This window comes from Hyla sarda, chromosome 1, assembly GCF_029499605.1.
Source record: "Hyla sarda isolate aHylSar1 chromosome 1, aHylSar1.hap1, whole genome shotgun sequence".
Lineage (NCBI taxonomy): Eukaryota > Metazoa > Chordata > Amphibia > Anura > Hylidae > Hyla > Hyla sarda.
The window spans coordinates 371,885,353-371,906,720 of NC_079189.1; the positions used below are offsets into that span (position 1 = coordinate 371,885,353).

Genomic DNA, 21,368 nt, shown 5'->3' on the forward strand with positions numbered 1-21,368 from the left:
TATGGTATTCTAATGGAGGCATCATCTCTTATATGAGCTGCAGGGCCTGTGCCATACTAGTTATCTACAATTGTATGGTCAGTGTATGGGGAAATATTGATTATATTGATCGTTTGCAGTAAATACAATGGCCCTTGTAAAGTGTTGCTAGTAGGTGCAGGACTGTTTTATACTATGATAAGGTAAAGTGTTTCATAGTGATTTTATACTCAAAAAAATATAACACGCTTGCACACACACACACACACACATATATATATATATATATATATATATATATGTATATATACATATATATATACATATATATATATATATATATATATATATATGTGTACTTTTTTTGTGTGTGTGTGTGGGGGGGGGGGGGGGGGGGGGTTAGGCTCCAGCTTTCAGATGCACTAATGTATGATTTTTTAAATATTCTGATCTCTGTAAAACATTGATGTTAAACTGTCAGCACAATAATGAAAGTAGTGTGAACACAATTTAGAGAGTGAACAAAATTCAAATACAATGCGATAGAATAGAGCCTATGGACTCAGAGAGTGTTTTTAATCATTTATTTGTGGTGAATTTGCACAGGCAATATATGTATTTCTTTAAAAAGATAAGGAAATAAAGTTTACTGTTGTTTCAATGGTGTTGAGTAGTCAGTATATGCCCTTAGATTGTGTATTTAAACCCCTCCATAGACCCCATTGTTATATTCTGGTGGATGAAGCCTGTAACTGTCTAGTGTAAATATAAACTGTCCAAGAATTAGGGTACATTCACATGTCCAGCATCAGATGTGGGTATATGCATGTATATACAAGTAGGATGTGCATGCGTGTATTCCCAGTACCATCTGACCGGATAATTCAGTCAGATGTGTATAGTAATGGCATTAATATACATATATGAACGAATATGATGATGTGACAAAGATTGGCTTGTGGCATACTAAAAAGAAATGGTGACATGATGTGATTTATGTTGTGGTTAGCGGCGTTTACCATTCCGTAATGGAGACTACTACTTACCAGTTCTAGGATATGTGAAATACAGTCGCAAATAACTATATTGTATGATTAAACTAAATACTACGGACGTATTTCGTGTGCTGGGATTATAATACGTTGCCACTGTGCTGTAAAATGGAATTAGTAAACAGCGGAGAGCAGTCCACCATAGGCGTCATAAAAGGGGGCATGCTCAGGTGGTGATGTGGCCCAGTCAGCGAATATGACGCCAGACGCCGGCATCTCTGGCAGTGCTGCTGGCTCCTAGACACTGGGATCATCTCTATACGAGTACTGCAAATGAGCAGACACTTTTTCTCTTTATAGGGTGATATTAATCTAGTGGACTAAGTGGAACTATTATCTTCCTTTGTAGGTGCTCTGGCTGGGGGTCATGTAAATTTGGACTAATACATAACACGGTATTTAAGCATAATGCACACAGGCTGGGAGCTATAATGTTTCTCTTTTTCTGTTGCATTTTATTTTATGTGGGATATATTTGCATATACAGTATATAGACTACATATAGTGGACAATAAGGGAGATCTATCAAAACCTGTCCAGAGGAAAAGTTGCCCAGTTGCCCATAACAACCAATCAGATTGCTTCTTTCATTTTTCACAGGTCTCTTTAAAAATGAAATACATTTGATAGGTGTCCATGGGCCACTGCACCACTCTTCCTCTGCACAGTTTTTGATAAATATCCCCCACTGTGTATATGGTTGTGCCCTCTGGGCAGATTGTTGTCGCCCATGCTAATAATCTCCCCTGATGACATCACTCCTACTTATCCTCATAGCAAACCTCTTCTAAACTGGGCGTTTCCCGAGACAGGTGTCATCAGAGAGCACTTAGACAGAAAAGAACAACCTTAACTTCAGAAGCTCATAAGTACTGAAAGGATTAAGATTTTTTAATAGAAGTAATTTACAAATCTGTTTAACTTTCTGGAGCCAGTTGATATATATATATAAAAAAGTTTTTTCCTGGAATACCCCATTAAGTGTCTGTATTTTAGCACATATACATACCTCCGTGTGATATCACTTTCTGGTATGGTTCAATGACTCTCATGTCAATTCGTTGCTCTTGATCACCGATGATGACAGTCCTCCATAGCTTATTATCAGCTCTTTCTTCTTCTACTGTGTATTCTTGTATAGATTCAAAATTTCCTTGCAGCGAGTGACCAAGAGCAGGACGATCATCTAAGATGAATTATACATGAATTATTTAACCAATCAATGAGATTCATATTGTACATTTGAGAACTATAGAGCATTTTAATCTCGGTCATCCTACCTAAACCATGTGGGAGAGGAAAAGCAACAATGATGTTCTCGTCCTCATTTCCCGTTCTCATATCCCGACCTCATATCCCATGGTTATGCCGTCGCCTGCACAAACTATGCTCTGCATCTGCCTACTGGACAGTCAGCAGGGTGTGTAAAATTCCTGAGCAATCTCTGTGGTCGGACAGTAATGTTATCAGGAGATGTATCGGAAGTCCAATAGACTTGCATGGGACTTCAGATTAAAAAAAAACACCCTTTGCAAATGGGGGTAGGTTATTGTTAATTTAACTCTATTATATATTTATTGTTGACATATAAATAATATGTGTACCAAGTTTCATCAAAATATCTCCAGCCATTTAGAAGTTATGCTGAAACATACACACACACACATTGGGGGAGCTTTATCGAAACCTGTGGACAGGAACAGTTGCGCATAGCAACCAATCAGATTGCTTCTTTTATTTTTAAAAAGGCCTCTAAAAAATAAAAGAAGTGATCTGATTGGTTGCTATGGAAAACCGGTCAGCTTTTACTCTGCAAAAGTTTTGATAAATCTCCTCTATTGAGTTTAAAATATATTAATTACAGCTGTCTGTAAATGTGTAAAGTTATTAGCATTAACAACCAAAGAATGTTATATGCTTGAAATCACATGGGGGGACATTTATCAAGCATTAAGTAGTTTTTTTTTTGCTTAAAATTGTCACAAAATTGTCGCATGTGCACCTACGCTCTTTTTTTCTGCGACTTTTTGCTTGTGCAGTGCCCTAAGCAAAAAATAAAAATCTTGCTTACCAAAGCAAAAAGTGATTTTTGACTTGCAGTGGTCAGAGATTTATCAAGTGTGAAAGTCGCAAAAAAAAGTCGCATCGCATGAAGAAAACTACTAAATTTACTCCAGCTCAGACATGGAGCAGAAAAAGCCACTACCAAAGCAAAAAAAAAGAAAAATTGCTTACGTGAAAGAAATTTTTCAACAGGCTGAAAGCAGTTGATAAATAAGTCGCAGATAAGCAAAAACATTTTAAGAAAAAAATTACTAAAAAAAGGAATACATAAGCAAACATTGATAAATGTCCCCCATGGTGCTTGTGTGAAAGTTGCGCAGAAAAACCATCTTGGAGCACAGGTAGGTGCAGAGAGGCTACTGCTCTATTTCCATGTGGTTTTTCCTTTCAAGGATCTATAACTTGTAAAGTTTAAAAAGACAGAAAGGGATAAAAAGACTATGGCCCAGATTTATCAAACTGTGTGAGAGAAAATATAGAGAGATTTTCCCACAGCAGCCAATCACAGCTCAGGTTTCACTTTACCTCAGCTTGTTAGCTGAGCTGTGATTGGCTGCTGTGGGAAAATCTCTCTATATTTTCTCTCACACAGTTTGATAAATCTGGGCCTGTGAGTTTCTCATTTGTCTAAGCTAACCTTGACTTTTAGTCTTATCACGTTACCCTATGTGTGTTACAAAAGACTGTTAGTTGGAGCCAAATGAAGCTCTAAAAAATAGTGTGCGGATTATATTGTGGCAATTACCTATGACAGGAATCATGACCGAAGAATCCCATTAACACCCACCCATAGAAATCTATTGGCAGCTTACTGTATAATCACTACATCTCCATTTTTTGTGGATTTAATCCTGTGTGAGCAAACATCCTTAAGTCCAAATTGGTACATTTTACCTTAAACATTGATGCATCTTTAGATTATGTAGTCTAAGTTTGCATCACTCATTTTATGACTTACTTTACACCATCATTGCGTGCCAACATCTTGGCACAGTTTTTAGCAGTCTGAGTTGTACACAAGCCATGCCTCCTAGACCAAGGACCAATCAGCTTGCTTCTTTCATTTTTAAAGAGGCCTGTGAAAAATGAAAGAGGCGATCTGATTGGTTGCTATGGGCAACTGGAGAACTTTTCCTCTAGACAGGCTTTGATAAATCTTCCCCCAAGTGTATAAAAAGTGTCCAAAACACATAAGAAATGGAGAGCAGGCCGTATGAGCTAGTCTTTTGGTGAAAATTTGCAATAGTAAATATACCCTATCATATAATGGACAATTGCAGAGTTTTGCTTTAAACAGCAATTAAAGGGGTATTCTGATATATAAAACTTGTCAAAAGTATGTGATACCAAGAAAAAAAATCCTTAACATATCAGTAAGTAAATCTTTTCACTAGTTTTCTGTATAATGACTCCCAATTTACTGGCCCAAAATCCTAGTTACCGTAGGGTTACGATGACATGGAGTTCTGCTTTGCTTTCTGGTCAAGAATGTTAGTTTTAGTGATAGGTGTTATAGGAATGGGGAACTAATCTGAGAGGCTCAGGATTATACTGATCTGTGGGTAATGGCCATGAAGCTTTTTTCATGTTTTTTTCTTTTTTAATCCAAACTATGTAAGGCTAAGTTTCCACTTGGTTTTTTTCTGGCAGTTTTTGGTATACTGCCACTGCAGTTTTTGAGCCAAAGTCAGAAGTGTATTCAAAAGGAATAGGACATATAAAGGAAGGACTTACACTTCTCCTTTAGGCTAGGTTTCCACTTGTTTTTTTTCCTGGCAGTTTTTGGAAAACTGCCACTGCAGTTTTTGAGCCAAAGTGAGAAGTGGATCCATAAGGGAGGAGAAGTGTAAGTCCTTCCTTTATATTTCCCATTCCTTTTGAATACACTTCCGGCTTTGGCTCAAAAACTGCAGTGGCAGTATACCAAAAACTGCCAGAAAAAAAACAAGTGGAAACCTAGCCTTATGGATCCACTTCTGACTTTGGCTCAAGAACTGCAGTGGGAGTATTCCAAAAACTGCCAGAAAAAAACAAGTGGAAACTTAGCCTACTATTGCTTAAGCTTTATTTACATAAACATGTAATGCCCATTAAGGGTCAATTCACACATACAGTATCTTGCACATATTTCATGTGAAAAATTTGAAGCTGCTGATTTGATGCTGTATTTAGTCATTTAGTTTACATTGAACTATAAAATCTGCAGCTTCAAATCTAGCACATAAAATATGGATACTCTACGTGTGAATACACCCTTAATGTTTATGAACAGCTTTTGTTAAAAAGGGATTGAGATCCATCACTATAATAAGTAAGGCATTGTCTTTCTGGTTATAGTTATTTCTTTTCACATCCTTAAAGGGGTACTCCAGTGGAAAACATATATTTTTTTTTTCAAATCAACTGGTGCCAGAAAGTTAAACAGATTTTAAATTGCTTCTATTTAAAACTCTTAATCCTTCCAGTACTTATCAGCTACTGTATACTACAGCGGAAGTTGTATTTGTTTCTGAGTACTTTTTTGTCTGACCACAGTGCTCTCTGCTGACACCTCTGTCCTTATCAGAAACTGTCCGGAGCAGTAAAGGTTTGCTATGGGGATTTGCTTGTACTCTGGACAGTTTCTGATACGGACAGAGAAGTCAGCAGAGAGTACTGAGGTCAGACTGAAAAAAACTCCAGAAAGAAATACAACTTCCTCTGTAATATACAGCAGCTGATAAGTATTGGAAGGATTAAGATTTTTAAATAGAAGTAATTTACAAATCTGCTTAACTTTCTGGAACCAGGTGATTAAAAAAAATTCCCACCGGAGTACCCCTTTAATGTTGTTTTGTACCAGTTAAATCACAAAGATTGAAATCTGGGAACTATGACATTCACTGACACCCATATCAAAATCCATTGTTACTGCTAAGTGTGAACAAATAAAACAAAGTTTCTGTTGACCAATTCCATTTCTAAAGCTGCCATGTCACAATCGCTCCATGTTCTGTATTTACATGTCTGGTGACCCAGGGTTGTGGGGTAACCATGGGGCGTGAAGGGTGTAGGTGGATGGGGCAGATGTTGTTAACCCAAGGTGCAAGATATTACTAACCCCTAATGTTCGTGATGCCAGAGTGGTTTTTGGGAACCGGTAACCTCCCAAACGATATCTCCGCTATCCGAAGGTAAGGCAGGGCAAGAAGAGTACACGAACAGGTTATGGTTAACGGAGGCTTTACTGAGGTCAGACAGTTGTTAAAGTCTTTACAGCTAGGCCAGATTCCCAGACAGTTGGCCAGTAACATGGAAAGGGCCCTGCAGCTTGCTTGGGGTTGCAAAACTTTTGGATCAGACTTCCATGCAGCCATTCTGACTATAATTGACTTGACTGGTAACTTGACTTGGTTGTAGGTAGAGACAGTAGACATAGCTGGCTGGACTTACTGACATATGTAGGCTGGATTTGACGTCTGTGCTTGCTGTGCCTCAGCAAAGGTCTAGTGTAAAAGCAAAAGAGGCAGATTGCAGCACCTTCCTTCCTTATAAAGGGGGGCTGAACTAGAAGCCCATTAGTGTTGAGCGGCATAGGCCATATTCGAATTCGCAATATTTCCCGAATATATGGACGAATATTTGCCATATATATTCGCTAAATTCGCATATTCGTAATATTCGCTTTTAATTTTCGCATATGTGAAAATTCGCATATGCTAAAATTAGCATATGTGAAAACTAGCATATGCAACAATTTGCATATACAAAAATTTGCATAAGCGAAAATTTGCATATGCGAAAACTAGCACGCCAGTCTCACACAGTAGTATTAGAGCCTTCTTTACACCACACAAGCTGGAAGCAGAGAGGGATGATCACTGTGATGTGTACTGTGGAAAAAAATGAATATTCGTAATTGCGAATATATAGTGCTATATTCGCGAATATTCGTGAGCAACACTGAAGCCCATAGGTCAAGCTGCAGGTCATGTGTTTTACTGGTGCTCTCTAGGTAACATGTGATAGCATAACATGTGATAACTCCAAAGGTCCTTTAGACATTTACATTGGTCCTCCAAAGGTCCTTTACACTTTATATACCGTATATTCCAGTGCATAAGACAACTTTTTAACCCCGACTTTTTTTGGGAAAAGTCGGGGGTCATCTTATACGCCGGGTATTGGGGTCGAGATAGGAAAACTTATGACTATCTGCCCGGGCCGGCTCCCGTGTGCGGGGGCCGGCCAGAGCAGATAAAAATGAATTACTGATACTAAAAACCAGGGTGTCTCCAGCTGTTGTGAAACTACAACTCCCAGCATGCCCGGACAGCCTTTGCCGGTCCGGGCATGCTGGTAGTTGCAGTTACACAACAGCTGGAGGCACCTTGGTTTTTAGTATCACTTGAGCAGATAATCATAGCTTTTCCTATGCCGGACATCCCTGTGTCCCGAAAGATCTTTTCGGGACATAGGATGTCTGCCGGTCACTCACCATTCCCCAACCGGTACGCGGCCTCCTGCGGTTCTCCTCCACTTTTCCGCCTCTATGGTTGTACGCACGGGACGTCAGTGACGTCCTCCTGCGACCATAGAGACGCAGGAGGACCGCAGGACAATGGCAGGAGGACGCACGTCATCTTCTTCAGTGATCCGGTCACCGCTCCTACAGGCCCGGGACTGCTGCTATGGTCCATAGCAGTAGATGGTGACCCCGGGCCGGAGGAGCGGTAATCAGAACACTGTGGGGGCAGTACAGACATACAGCCTCCAGCCATACATTGTATATGGCTGGAGGCTGTAGGTCTGTGAGGGGAGGGGGGGGGGACTGTCTACTAATGTAAGGGAGCTGCCTACTAATGTGGTGTAACTCCCGACCTAATGTGGGGTAACTCCCGACCTAATGTGGGGGAAGCTGCCTACTATTGTGGGGGAACTGTCGACCTAATGTGGGGGAACTGCTGACCTAATGTGGGGGGAGCTGCCTACTATTGTGGGGGAACTGCTGACCTAATGTGGGGGGGGAACTGCTGACCTAATGTGGGGGGAACTGCCTAATATTGTTGGGGAACTGCTGACCTAAAGTGGGGGAGCTGCCTACTATTGTGGGGGAACTGCCGACCTAATGTGGGGAAACTACAACCTAATGTGGGGGAAATGCAACCTAATGTGGGGGAACTGCCTACTAATGTGAGGGAGTTGGCAACCTAATGTGGGGGAACTGCCAACCTAATGTGGGGGAACTGTCAACCTAATATGGGGGAACTGCAACCTAATGTGGGGGAACATGCTGCCTACCTAATGTGGGGGGAACTATACTGCCTACCTGATGTGGGGGGAACTACAAGGTACTGTACATCACGGTAGAAGGGGTAGTCTTATACGGCGAGTATATCCCAAACTCTATATTTTAACTGTAAAAGTTGGGGGTCGTCTTATACGCCCAGTCATCGTATACGCCGGCATATATGGTACACATAATACATAATCTTGTATTGGCTAGACATAGTAACACTAGCTTTATTATGTGGGAGACAATGCAGGAGAGCCCCAAGGACACTGAGGGACTCAACCTGACAGGGCCTAAGTGTAGCACAGAATCATGTTCTGTACTGGGACATTACACATGTAAAATTAGCAACCTTCTCCTAGTTACCATACGCTTATTAAAGCTAATGTGCTCGACTGCTTCTTAGAAAGAGGTCAAATAATAGCAAACAAAGGAGTAATTGTAAGCACAGAAGGAGAGGAATTGGCCAATTAGAAGGCTCTCTGTTTTATCTGTGCTTCATAGTTAGTCTTCCAAATATTGAAATAGGCCTTTGTTCTCAACTTCAGCATTCCTTGGCATGCTTCATAATCTAGTTGACAAGCGCTAGCAGGTTATATTGCTATGTTTTATACAAGAGATGCAAGACAGACAGGATTAAAAACTTCTCAATCCTTCAATTCCAAAATGAACTTTTAACCCATGAGTAACCCACATATCCTAGAGATACCTAAACAAATTTTACTGCCTGCATATGTGATAAACTGTCTTCAATCATAATCCTTGTTATTGTGATTCTGTGTACTGGACAGACATCTCAGCATGCTATTAAAATATCTTTGATGTGTCCCAGACAACGGTCCTTTATTTCTCCTCTTCTGAGAATAGGCCATCATAGTTTACGAGTACTGAGTTGTCTTTAGAGTCTCTTTTTAGAAGAGAAAATATCATTTACTTCATGACTAAGCTGACCTGACATTCCCAAGAACTGTTAAAAATGATAAAGAAACATTTCTTAAAAAGTCCTCAGTAGTTGGCACCTTTTAATGACATTCAAGACCTCCTAGGTTTCTTCAAACCTATAAGAATTGTGATAGAAAGGATAATGGTTGTCACTTACTTTTGATATTTTACTGAAATAGTTGGACAGAGGCTTTAACAACTTGATAGAATAGGACAACACAAAGTCTTTTATTCACTGGTTATTCTTTTATAATTTTCAAAGATGAATGGAGTAAATGCATGTCAAGACAAGTTTACCCAAATGAGTCCTTAAAGGGGTACTCCGCCCCTAGACATCTTATCCCCTATCCAAAGGATAGGGGATAAGATGTCAGATCGCCGCGGTCCCGCTGCTGGGGAGCCCTGGTATCCCCATTGCGGCACCCCGCTCTCATTACAGCACAGCGCAAGTTCGCTCTTTGCGTAATGACGGGCAATACAGGGGATGGAGCAGGTTGACGTCATGGTTCCGCCCCTTAATGCAAGTCTATGGGAGGGGGCGTGGTGACCGCCGTGCCCCCTCCCATAGACTTGTATTGAAAGGGGCGGGCTGTGATGTCACGAGGGGCGGTGCCATGACATAACGATGCTCCGGCCCCTGTACTGCCCGTCTTTACGTGCAGAGGGAACTCGCTCTGTGCTTTAATGAGAGCGCGGTGTCACAGCGGGGATCCCAGGGCTCCCCAGCAGCGGGACCGCAGCGATCTGACATCTTATCCCCTATCCTTTGTAGTTACATCCAGTGACTCTTCTGGTTATGTCTTCTGCTATAGAACTAGAAACCCCCTAGGGGATTTTTTGCACACGTCTTCTGTAATAGGACTTGCTCACTTGTCCCAAACATTATTAGTGGACAATTTGTGTGGCTGGCAAAGCAGCAATTGAGCTGAGAAACGCAATGCATTGTGGTAATTAAAAAAAGTCTCCTTAATTTTCCCTTGGGGTAGTTCAGTCAGCACCAATATCATGCTGCCATTTCCTAAGAAGTATCCTTTTCCATCTGCTATTATTGTTCCAGGCTAGGAATATACAGTGTGCGCAATTCTAAGAGTGCTCTCTTTTTACATTTTAACCAATATAGTTTTAGGCCACTTCTGTAGGCCCTTTACACTTTCCTCATATAGTAGTAGGTCCCCATACTGTCCCATACAATATTAAGCCCTTTCTGTGTCCTCATATAGTATTATGCCCCCTCTGTCCCCATAAAGTAGTAGGCCCCTCACACTTGCCCCATACTATAGGACAAAAAATAAAATGACTCTCCTCTTCATCATTCTCCTGCAGAACTCTGCTCCCTGTGGCTGCTCCTCTCTAAGCTCTTGATCAGACAGAATCATACGTATATATGGTGCCTGCATTAGAAGCTCCAGCTCAGGTGATATGATATGCACACATAGTTCAAACCCATGCTCATCTGCTGATCTGGGACATGTTTCCTGAGTTCCCAGACAGGTCCCCTTTCCCCTGTGGGCCTGGACAGATTTGCACCCCGTGTGACCATGATCCCTACAGCCCTGTTGGTAGACAAAACAGAGTATGCTGGAGAAATTAGATCATCAAGATAATTTCTTGGCAGATTTATACAGCTGGCACCATTTATACATTTATCATATTATTTATTTTTCTATGCCAGCTTCTAATATGAAAGTTATGTTTCTCACTGGTGATTCTCTAGCCAGTCTAGCATCAGATGCTGCTTAGTTTGGTTTGCGGAGTCTTAAAAAAAAAAGTTCCCGTTGTTTTATCCTTCAAGTGTATCTGTCATTTGCAAAAACTTAATATAATGTAGATAACAACATTAAATGTATATTTGTAATATACATTGGTTAAAAAATATGTATGTTTTTGGGAGACAAAATGCTGTATTGTCCCTGCAGCTATTGCCTGTATGTCTCTGTGCAGAGACAAAATACAGGAAGAGTGGGAAGAACAAGCAAGGCTCTGTGCACCGATTCTCTGTGACATGCCCCCGGCTCACACAGCAGGCTAAGTGACAAGCCAGGAACATGAACAGAGCCCTGATTGTCCCGCCCACACTTCCTGTATTTTGTCTCCGCACAGAGACACATAGGCAATAGCTGCAGGGACAGCATTTTTTTCACTGAGAAATATACATTTTTTGTAACCAATGTATATTACAAATATAAATAAAAAGTTATTTTCTACATTATGTAAAAAGGTTTTGCAAATGACAAGTACACTTTAAAGAGGTTATGCCATCTTTTTAGTTAAGATGATAACTAGCTGATCTTGTGGCATCTAACCACTGGGTAACCCATGACATTTCCTATTATTTCTTAAACAAACTAGAAGTATGCAAGAATATAAGCACAGACAATGATTAATATTTGCATATTATCCGAATTGTAAAAAATAATTCTGAAAATCAGGGTATATTATAGGGGTTACTCCATGAACAACACGTATCGCCTATTTACAGTCAAATAATCAATGATTAGCCCCATATACTATTGCATGTACATTCTAGCGTACAACTCCCATCAGTACAATACAGGTGTGTAGCAACGATAAGTACTGTAATCATTATCACAAGGGGGAAAAACATGCTTAAAGGGGTTGTCCCAAGATTAAATGTTGTCACTTATCCACAGGGTGACTGAAAACTAGCTGACAAGGGAAGGCCCCCATCAATTCTGTGGATAGGTGATAACCACTATAAGTAGTCCCTTACTACCTCCTGTATTAATGTATACCCAAAATTCTCCTGAGGGAAAAATAGATTGCTTCCACCAGAGGTTTCATGAAGGGGTTTGAATTAAATGAACTGTCCAGCACCAATGATGCAGCTAGATCATTTTTTTTACTATTAAACAACCCCTTTCATTTTGCCTGTTGTGATTCAAGATCCTTATGATGATCTCTTTATGAGGAGGCAAAGTCAAGCACAGCAAATCACAAATGTGCACAGCCAACCCATATATACTCAATAGTAATAATTGCTTTCCTTTTTCCTTAAAGGGGTACTCCGCCCCTAGACATCTTATCCCCTATGCAAAGGACAGGAGATAAGATGTCTGATCGCGGGGGTCCAGCCGCTGCGGACCCCCGCAATCTCTCCTGCAGCCCTCCCCCTATCATCCGGCGGTCATCACGCCCCCTCCTATAGGCTTGCTTAGAGGGGGTGGGGCGTGATGTCACGAGGGGCGGGGCAGTGACGTAACCATCCTCTGGCCCCTGTATTGTGAGTCATCAGGCACGAGCGAACTTCTCACCAGGCATCTGGATGACACGGGGGCTGCAGGAGAGATTGCAGGGGTCCCCAGCGGCGGGACCCCCGCAATCAGACATCTTATCCCCTATCCTTTGGATAGGGGATAAGATGTCTAGGGGCAGAGTACCCCTTTAACTCCAATAGTTTATAACACTCCTTTAACATGCATCCTGTCAGACTATGGTCTTACCATTTCCAGTATAGTCAAAGGAATCAGCTTCATCTGGAGTATCAAGATCATCTACATTAATATCAAGTTCATCTGGAGTATCAAGATTGTCATCAGAAAGAATAGAACCTTCACTGTGGTCCAAGGAAAGGTTAATGTTGGGAGCTGTGAGCTTTATTTTCCTGGCATGGGAACCATTTAGATCCAATGAATTTGGAGGTTCTAGGATAAACAAATTGAAAATGTTTACTTTTCACAATGAATGCTTGGTGCTATGACCATGAAATAACCATAACCATAACCATATAATGTCAGAAGTACAATGAATATAAAATGATTATACAGTAACGCTGGAGCCAGAAGAAGCGAGACAAGTGCAAAACAAATGTTGCATCGAGATAGCTACTGCTGCTCTGTATGTTCCTCATAAGCCCTACCTATTAAAAGCAGAAGAATAATCCTGGTGAGTTGACGCTTGTTTCGTTCTTGAGTACCATATTTTTTAAATCAACTTTGCCAATTTACTCATCTTGTAATAACACAGAGTTATAGAATTTCCTGTTTTTCATTTGCATAGATAAAGTTATTTAGAATTTGGTTGGTTTCCTGTTGTCAGAGAACAGTGTATTTTGAAAGCTCAGATGACTGTCACATATTATGTCTGTGACATCTGGTTACATCTAACACTATACTTTAAAATAACTTTTTAACTTTTTGTATTACTTACCCTTCCTCGTTCTCGGCAGTATTCAGGGGGTGGGATGGGCAGATATGTCAGCGGGACACATAATTTAAATAGGCATTGCCATTTGAACAAACTTTGCATAGATCAATAGTGCAAACTAGTTTGAGAAACAGTGTAATATATCTTATTAGATAAAAATGCAAATATATTTCAGAGACAACGCTCACGCTGGGCGGTCAGGTTGCCTAGGCAACTGTATGACACCCAGCGAGTTCTGTCAATGAGCTCAATTCATTGGGTGTCGGTGAATTGATCTGTGTTTCTCTATGTTGAACTTTGGACAGCATGTAGAGCCGAAAAGTTCAGGAGTAACATTGTTGCAGCAAGACACTGCCTTTGACAGCCAGGGGGTGTCTGCTTCAGTAAAGAAAGGAGTAGAAGTGCAGGGCAGGCAAAAGAGGGCAATCTGTCACAAAGACCAGGATCGTCAAACAGTATGTTGTCTTCGGGTTGGGTTGACAGGTTACTTGGAGGGGCTGCACATTGGCACCAATGACAAACTTAGAGGTAGGTGAGAGGTCCTTAAAAATGATTTCAGGGACTTAGGTAGCAAGCCTAAATAGCCAATGTCATTTGAACAAACTTTGCATAGATCAATAAGGTAAGATGCTTTCGAAAGTAGAAAAAGGGGAAACAACATGCAATGTGTGCATATTACATTTATAATAAATTTTGCAACAGTGATAAAAAATGTACATACTTATTGATAACTGGATAACCCATTTAGGGCAAATCTCTCTAAGGTAATATTAGGGGGAGATTAGAGAGGTAAACAAGTGGCTATAGAACTGGTGTAGGAAGGAGGGGTTTGGGTTTATGGAGAAAAACTGGGCCAACTTCTCTATTGGCTACAGGCTCTATGGTAGGGACGGGCTGCACCTGAATAGGGAGAGTGCATCTGTGCTTTGGGAGAAGATTGAGGGGCGGAGCCATGACGTCACGCTGCTCCGGCCCCTGTATCGCCCGTCATTACGCACAGAGCGAACTCGCTCTGTGCAGTAATGATGGCGGGGTGCCGCAGCGGCGATCCCCGGGGTCCCCAGCAGCCGGACTGCGGCAATCTAACATCTTATCCCCTATCCTTTGGATAGGGGATAAGATGCCAGGGGCCGAGTACCCCTTTAAAAATGTGCACTGTAAGCTAAGCTTACCAAGAGGTTTAGAGTGTGCAGCTTAATACAGCATTTTTAAGCCTGTCCCAATGCATCTGCCATTACTCTCCCTTTTGCTTACATCAGTTACAGACCCAAATAAATCTAATTGGCACTAATTGGGAAGTCAATAAACTATATCCTAAACCCACTAGTGTATATGTTGTGGTTTTGATTTTGAGTATTTTATGCTAAATTACATTTTACTTTACTGTAATAAGTAAAAATATTTGATACTCTTCTGAAAACATTATGTAAGCACAAGGGCTTGGACAGAAATAACAACCTAGTACTTTTTCTGTACGTGTAAGTCCACTTCTACTTATTGTGCAATTTTGCAGGTTTTCATGGTATTTTTAGGGTCTGTTCACACGTACAGTATCCTGCGCAGATTTTCATGCTTTACATGCAGCTTTTCTTTGGATCATACCCCGATATACAGAAAAGGGTAAAATCAATCACAAATCCACAGGTGCCTAATAGCAAATACAGTCCTATATGTCTGGTTATTTTTGTTTGCTAAAGCAGAGGAAACAGATGTTTGGTAACAGCCAGTAAAAAGAATAAGGCTAAGTTCACATCAGCTTTGTGCTACATTCCGGTTAATGTTGATACCGTCGGGTCCAGAGGGGTCCTATTGACTTTAAATGGGGTCTGTTGGGTTTCCGTCAGGTGTCAGTTGTTTTAGGGGAGAAAAATTACTGCTCAAGTCCAGTAATTTAGACAGACTTAGTGACGGAACATTTTGATCTGAGCACTATAATATAACCTATAAGTTATAAGCAATTAAATAACTACTTAGTTTTGTTAAATCAACACATTGGCCCAGATTTACTAAAACAGTTTAATTGTCAGACAGTGTAAATTTAGGCTAGACAGTTTAAGAATGCACCAGTTTTATCAGGCTATTGAATCAATCTGGTTTATATTTAGACTGTCTAGTATGAGTTTATACCAACCATTAGTGGGCTTAAACTGCACCAGAATCTTGCTCCAGAATTCTGGCACATTCTCGGCACTAAATTTGCTTTGCCTCATGCACCAGAATTTTGGCTCCACATGCACCAAAATTACGTCACACAGCAATTGAGGCACATTTACTATGTATGCTGTGTGTGCTAAAAAGAACAGGAACATGTGTCTTGCCTGACAAAAGGGCGTGACCTATAGGGAAAGGGAAGTGTCATGTGAAAGGAACGTGGCCTAATATTCTGTGCTATGTGCCAAAATCTTAAGACTATTAATAGTTGGTATAACCAAAACTGGACAGTGCAAACTTTGACTAGACAGTCCACAAATGTGACAAATGTATCAATCATTTTAAGCCACTGTGATAAACCTGATACATTTGAAGTCTGTCCATCTACGTTTGTCATAGAATTAGTCACACTCCATTTTAGAGTCCAAAAAAAATGTCTGAGACTCAAAAATAATGTGGCAAATGTCATGTAAAACATCTAATGGCACAAACTGCACCAGAATTTAGGAGTTCCAATGGTAAAACTGGGCAAATAACTGGAATAGCAAAGCATCAGGCCTCTTCTCTGCAAGCTAATTAAAAATCTGGATTTTTTTTAACCCCTTAAGGACTCAGAGTTTTTCAGTTTTTGTACTTTCGTTTTTTCCTCCTTACCTTTTAAAAATCATAACCCTTTCAATTTTCCACCTAAAAATCCATATTATGGCTTATTTTTTGTGTCACCAATTCTACTTTGCAGTGACATTAGTCATTTTACCCAAAAATTCACGACGAAACGGAAAAAAAAATCATTGTGCGACAAAATCGAAGAAAAAACGCCATTTTGTAACTTTTGGGGGCTTCCGTTTCTACACAGTGCATATTTCGGTAAAAATGACACCTTATCATTATTCTGTAGGTCCATTCGGTTAAAATGATACCCTACTTATATAGGTTTGATTTTGTCGTACTTCTGGAAAAAATCATAACTGCATGCAGGAAAATTTATACGTTTAAAAATGTCATCTTCTGACTCCTATAACTTTTTTATTTTTCCACGTACAGGACAGTATGAGGACTCATTTTTTGCACCGTTATCTGAAGATTTTATTGGTAAGATTTTTGTTTTGATCGGACTTTTTGATCGCTTATTATAAATTTTTTAATGATATAAAAAGTGACCAAAAAGACGCTTTTTTGGACTTTGGAATTTTTTTGCGTGTACGCCATTGACCGTGCGGTTTGATAAATGATATATTTTTATAGTTCAGACATTTACGCACGTGGCGATGCCACATATGTTTATTTTATTTTTTTATGGGAAAAGGGGGGTGATTCAAACTTATTAGGGAAGGGGTTAATTGACCTTTATTAACACTTTTTAAACTTTTTTTTGCAGTGTTATAGGACCCATAGGGACCTATAACACTGCACACACTGATCTCCTATGCTGATCACTGGCGTGTATTAACACGCCTGTGATCAGTGTTATCGGTGCTTGACTGCTCCTGCCTGGATCTCAGGCACGGAGCAGTCATTCGTCGATCGGACACCGAGGAGGCAGGTAAGGGCCCTCCCGGTGTCCTGTAAGCTGTTCGGGACGCCGCGATTTCACCGCGGCGGTCCCCAACAGCCCTACTGACTAGCCGGGATAGTTTCACTTTCACTTTAGAAGTGGCGGCTTCTAAAGGGTTAATACCGCACATTGCCGCAATCGGCGATGTGTGGTATTAGCCGCGGGTCCCGGCCGTTGATGAGCGCCGGGACTGACGCGGTGTGATGCGGGGTCGCAGCGCGACCCCGCTTCATATCGCGGGAGTCGGCGCAGGACGTAAATATACGTCCTGCGTCATTAAGGGGTTAAACAAGTAAAGTTGAGTAGATTCACTCGCTAAGTCTATAAATAACTAGACCACTTGTTACCAATCTAGGTGTGACTTTACCCATGACTTACTGAATAATTTAACACCAGAAGAGATATTCACAAGAAAAACAAATGCTGTAAGATTTTCCTACCCGGCCTGATTTCTGCTGCATCAAATGGGATGTCCATTCCCACATCATCCAATACAATTGATCTGAAAGAGAAGAACTGTATAAGTTGATCTGTTTTGGCCTTAATGATTTAACAATAAACTGATGGAAATATGTAATGTATATTAAAAACATTGCAGCAATCAGAATTGTGTACTATCATTACCAAGCAAATTTTCTGAATTAACCAATCTCTAATCATATACTGAAATGTGCTTGGTAAAATTTGTCATAATTTGAAACTTGAAAAAACTGTTATATATAGCCAACAGAGCAAAGTGGGGGAGAGTGAGAGTGTAGACAGTGTGACGGTATGTAGAGGGTAAAGCAATCAAGCTTAGAAATCATAGGTGTGGAAGGTCCCTGGTATGTGTAAAACACCGCTATACTGAATGTGGATAGTGTTCCCAGATGGAGGAAATAGTACCTGATATCAATGTGTCATCAGTTGAAGTAATTGTATCCAACGTTGATGCAGCAGTCCTCAGTCCTCCATTCGGGCAGCATGCTTTGTGTGGCAGACAGCCCTTGCCGGTGGAGTCTCAACAAAGCAGTGCTGTTAAAAAATCGTTCTCCGGTTTGTGATGCCAATGTTGAAGCATACGAGGGTAAAAATTAATCCAATGGGTTTCAGAAACAAAACAGTTTCCTTGATCAGGGAGGTAGAAGTCCATTTCAGGCCTGAATCCAATGAGCCTGAATTGGACTTCTACCTCCCTGATGAAGAAAATTGGCTTGCTTCTAAAACGCATTGAAATTATTTTGACCCTTGTATGCTTCTACAATGACATAAAAAATCGGAGTGCAATTCTGTAGTAGCACTGCTTGGTTGTGATGCCACCGGCCGAGGCTGTCTCCCACACAAGGCATGCTGCCCGAATGGAGGACTTAGGACTGATGTATCAATGTTGGATCCCATTTCTTCAACTAAAGAAACATTGATAGAAGGTACTATTTCCTCCATCTGGGAACACAATCCACAAGAGACCTGAGTGTCCCTCCTCTTTGCTCCAGTCTTTGCTCTGGTATATGAGTAACGTCATCATCCACTGGAGCAGAGATCAGAGGAGAGAAGAGCAGAAGAGAAGACATGCTAAGTGGGATCCTGGTGAGGGGGCCACTGCTATTACTATCTAATGAGGGTCACTAAGGAGACTGCTATTACTACCTAAAGAGGGCTACTAAAGTGGCTTGCTTTTACTACTTAATGTGAGGGGGGCCTCTACTACAGCTACCTAAAGGGGTCTGTCACCTAAATGTGACTGCTATTACTACCTAAAGAGGTGAATACAAGGGACTGCTATTATTACCTGAAGGGCGTCACTAAAAAGGAACTGCTATTACTACTTAAAGTGGTCACTAAAGGGGGTTACTAAGGGGACTATTATTACCTTAAAGATTTACTTAAGGGTACTGCTGTTACTACCTAAAGGGGGGTCACTAAAGGGACTGCTATTACTACCAAAATGAGGTCCCTAAAGGGGACTAATATTACTACATAAAGGGGGTCACTAAAGGGGAGTGCTATTATTATATAAAGGGGCTGCAGTTGCTATCTAAAGGGCTTTATTAGAAAGGACCTTAAAGGGGTGCTCGGGCCCTAATACATCTTATCCCCTATGGAAAGGATAGAGGATAAGATGTATGATCACGGGGGTCCTGCCGCTGGGGACCCCCGCAGTTTGTCATTCTGCACCCACCTTTGTGAGCTCTCCGCAGTGCTGGAGGCTCCGTCACGCCCCCTCCCATAGACTTGCTTTTTTTTTAAGGCTGGATAAGACATTAAATACACCTTTTTGCAACAGTTATTAAGGAGAGGTGTCTACATACAGCGTTTTACTGGCCATAAAATATACCTACTTTAATAGTACCCGTGAATATAATGTGTATAGTGCGGTAAAAATTCCATACATAGCCCTATAAATCCATATTCCTTTCATATTCTGGAATACTGGGACACATTTTGGCAGGGACTATTCTGTACAATCAGTATTCCCATAAAAAAAAAAAATAACATTGTTTTACCGTAACATTATCTTGGTGCCTACAACCCTACAGGATAGAAAATGATCTATAAGTCAATAAAGGGATTTCACAATGTGCAAATAATGTTTGAAAGAAACTAGCTTAACAGCCAGCTGGTTCCTATGAATAGAACCTCAGCAATATAATTAGTCACTTCCTGGCAAATGGATATGCTCAATACCTGATGTTAGTATTGTATAGATAAGAAAGGTCAACTCTGAAATCGGACCTGCATTTGTAACATGATTACTTTCCATTGCTGAAAGTACATTTATGAGTGGTTTCTCTCATTCATGTACCATGTTACTTTACTTTCATATGTATAAAATTGCAAGTTAACTGCGACATGTGAATAAACCTATAAAGTAACAGCGCATCGCATAGCACTGTACACAGATAATGTATTTCTCAGTATCTTACTTACCAAAATCTAAGACAACCAAAACATACGGGTGGGATTTGCATAAACCAGAACTGGTCAGACTTGCTGGATTATCTTTATTAAATCATAACGGTTTTCAACTATAAGATTATTATGATTTGGCTGCCTACAAAAGTGGTTACAATCTCATCTACCTATTGTGGTTTGTTATCTTTAAAAGGAATCTGTCAGATCTATTTGTTGCTATGATCTGCAGACACTGTTGAATAGCTGTTCAGGTATAAAAACAAACTGTACCTTTCCTGGAGGTAATGGTCATTGTCACCTTTTTATTCATCAGCCAAGTGTCAAGAAGGCGGAACCTAGCTGCTCTAGGATGCTTACTAATTTGCCCTCACTTCGCAGACCCACCCTGACTAATGTACAGGGCTCTGTATGTCAATCAAGGAGGGGCTAGGAAATTAGGGCAAGACCATCAACAGCTCATATTGACAGTCTACAGAACAACTGTGATCAATCTGATGCATTGAAAGTTTCTCCTCTAAAGAGGAGTATAGGAGCATAGTCGGACCTGCCGTGCTGCGCTTCTGCCGAGACCCGGGACCAATCAATAAAAAAAAATGGTGGGTTTTTGTAAAAATAATAAGTAATTTAGGAAAATGCCCCAGTGTTCCCCAGAGTGCCCCAGTATACCCCAGTGTTCCCCAGTATACTCCAGTGTTCCCCATTATGTCTGATTGATAGGCAGAGAGTGGAGCTGTGCTTATTAGTGTCCTGGCTGCACTGTCAGAGTTCAGACTCATGCCAAGCCAGCATGAATCTGAACTCTATGGGAGGCCAGTGGCCTGGACATCTAGGGAGACCCCTAGTGGTCATTTCAAAGAAAGCTAAAAAAACATTTTTTAACAGCACTGCTATTTTAAAGTTGTTTATTATAATTTAATGAACAACATATGAAAAATTTTTTGGGTGACAGGTACTCTTTAATTTATGTCATTCAGTAAACTCTCAATGTGTTACTCCGTGATAGGGAAATAGTTTTTAGTTTATTATTATGGGGAAAGAGTTATATATATATATATATATATATATATATATATATATATATATATATGAACAAAGTGGTGAATTTCAGCACAGGATGGCTTCAGTGCGGCGCAGAGTATCCACCAGTGTGCCACACTGGATCCACATAAGGACTTCCTCCTCAAGGAAACAGCACTCGACACGAAGTCCAGGTATAGTGCAAGCTATATGGGCTTTATTGGCATCAGAGCATAAAATGAGACGTTTCGGCTAGCAAGCCTTTTTCAAGCATAGTAAG

At 40.6% G+C, this 21,368-nt stretch overlaps 1 protein-coding gene and 1 long non-coding RNA gene across 7 annotated transcripts in view; one reads left to right on the forward strand and one right to left on the reverse strand.

The window, feature by feature from the left end:
* Nucleotides 1–21,368, reverse strand: part of PRUNE2 (prune homolog 2 with BCH domain) — a 315,426-nt gene that overhangs the window by 57,638 nt on the left and 236,420 nt on the right. For all 6 annotated transcript variants that reach the window (XM_056523470.1, XM_056523460.1, XM_056523444.1 and 3 more), the window contains 3 exons: nucleotides 17,620–17,681; nucleotides 12,771–12,971; nucleotides 2,041–2,217 (listed from right to left, as the gene is read on the reverse strand). In XM_056523470.1, the coding sequence (XP_056379445.1) occupies nucleotides 2,041–2,217; nucleotides 12,771–12,971; nucleotides 17,620–17,681 (440 nt within the window). The remainder of the gene's footprint in view (nucleotides 1–2,040; nucleotides 2,218–12,770; nucleotides 12,972–17,619; nucleotides 17,682–21,368) is intronic.
* On the forward strand, nucleotides 4,285–17,661 carry LOC130275476 (uncharacterized). The gene is made up of 3 exons (XR_008844795.1): nucleotides 4,285–4,468; nucleotides 16,669–16,716; nucleotides 17,535–17,661. It is a non-coding gene; the product is annotated as an uncharacterized LOC130275476 (long non-coding RNA).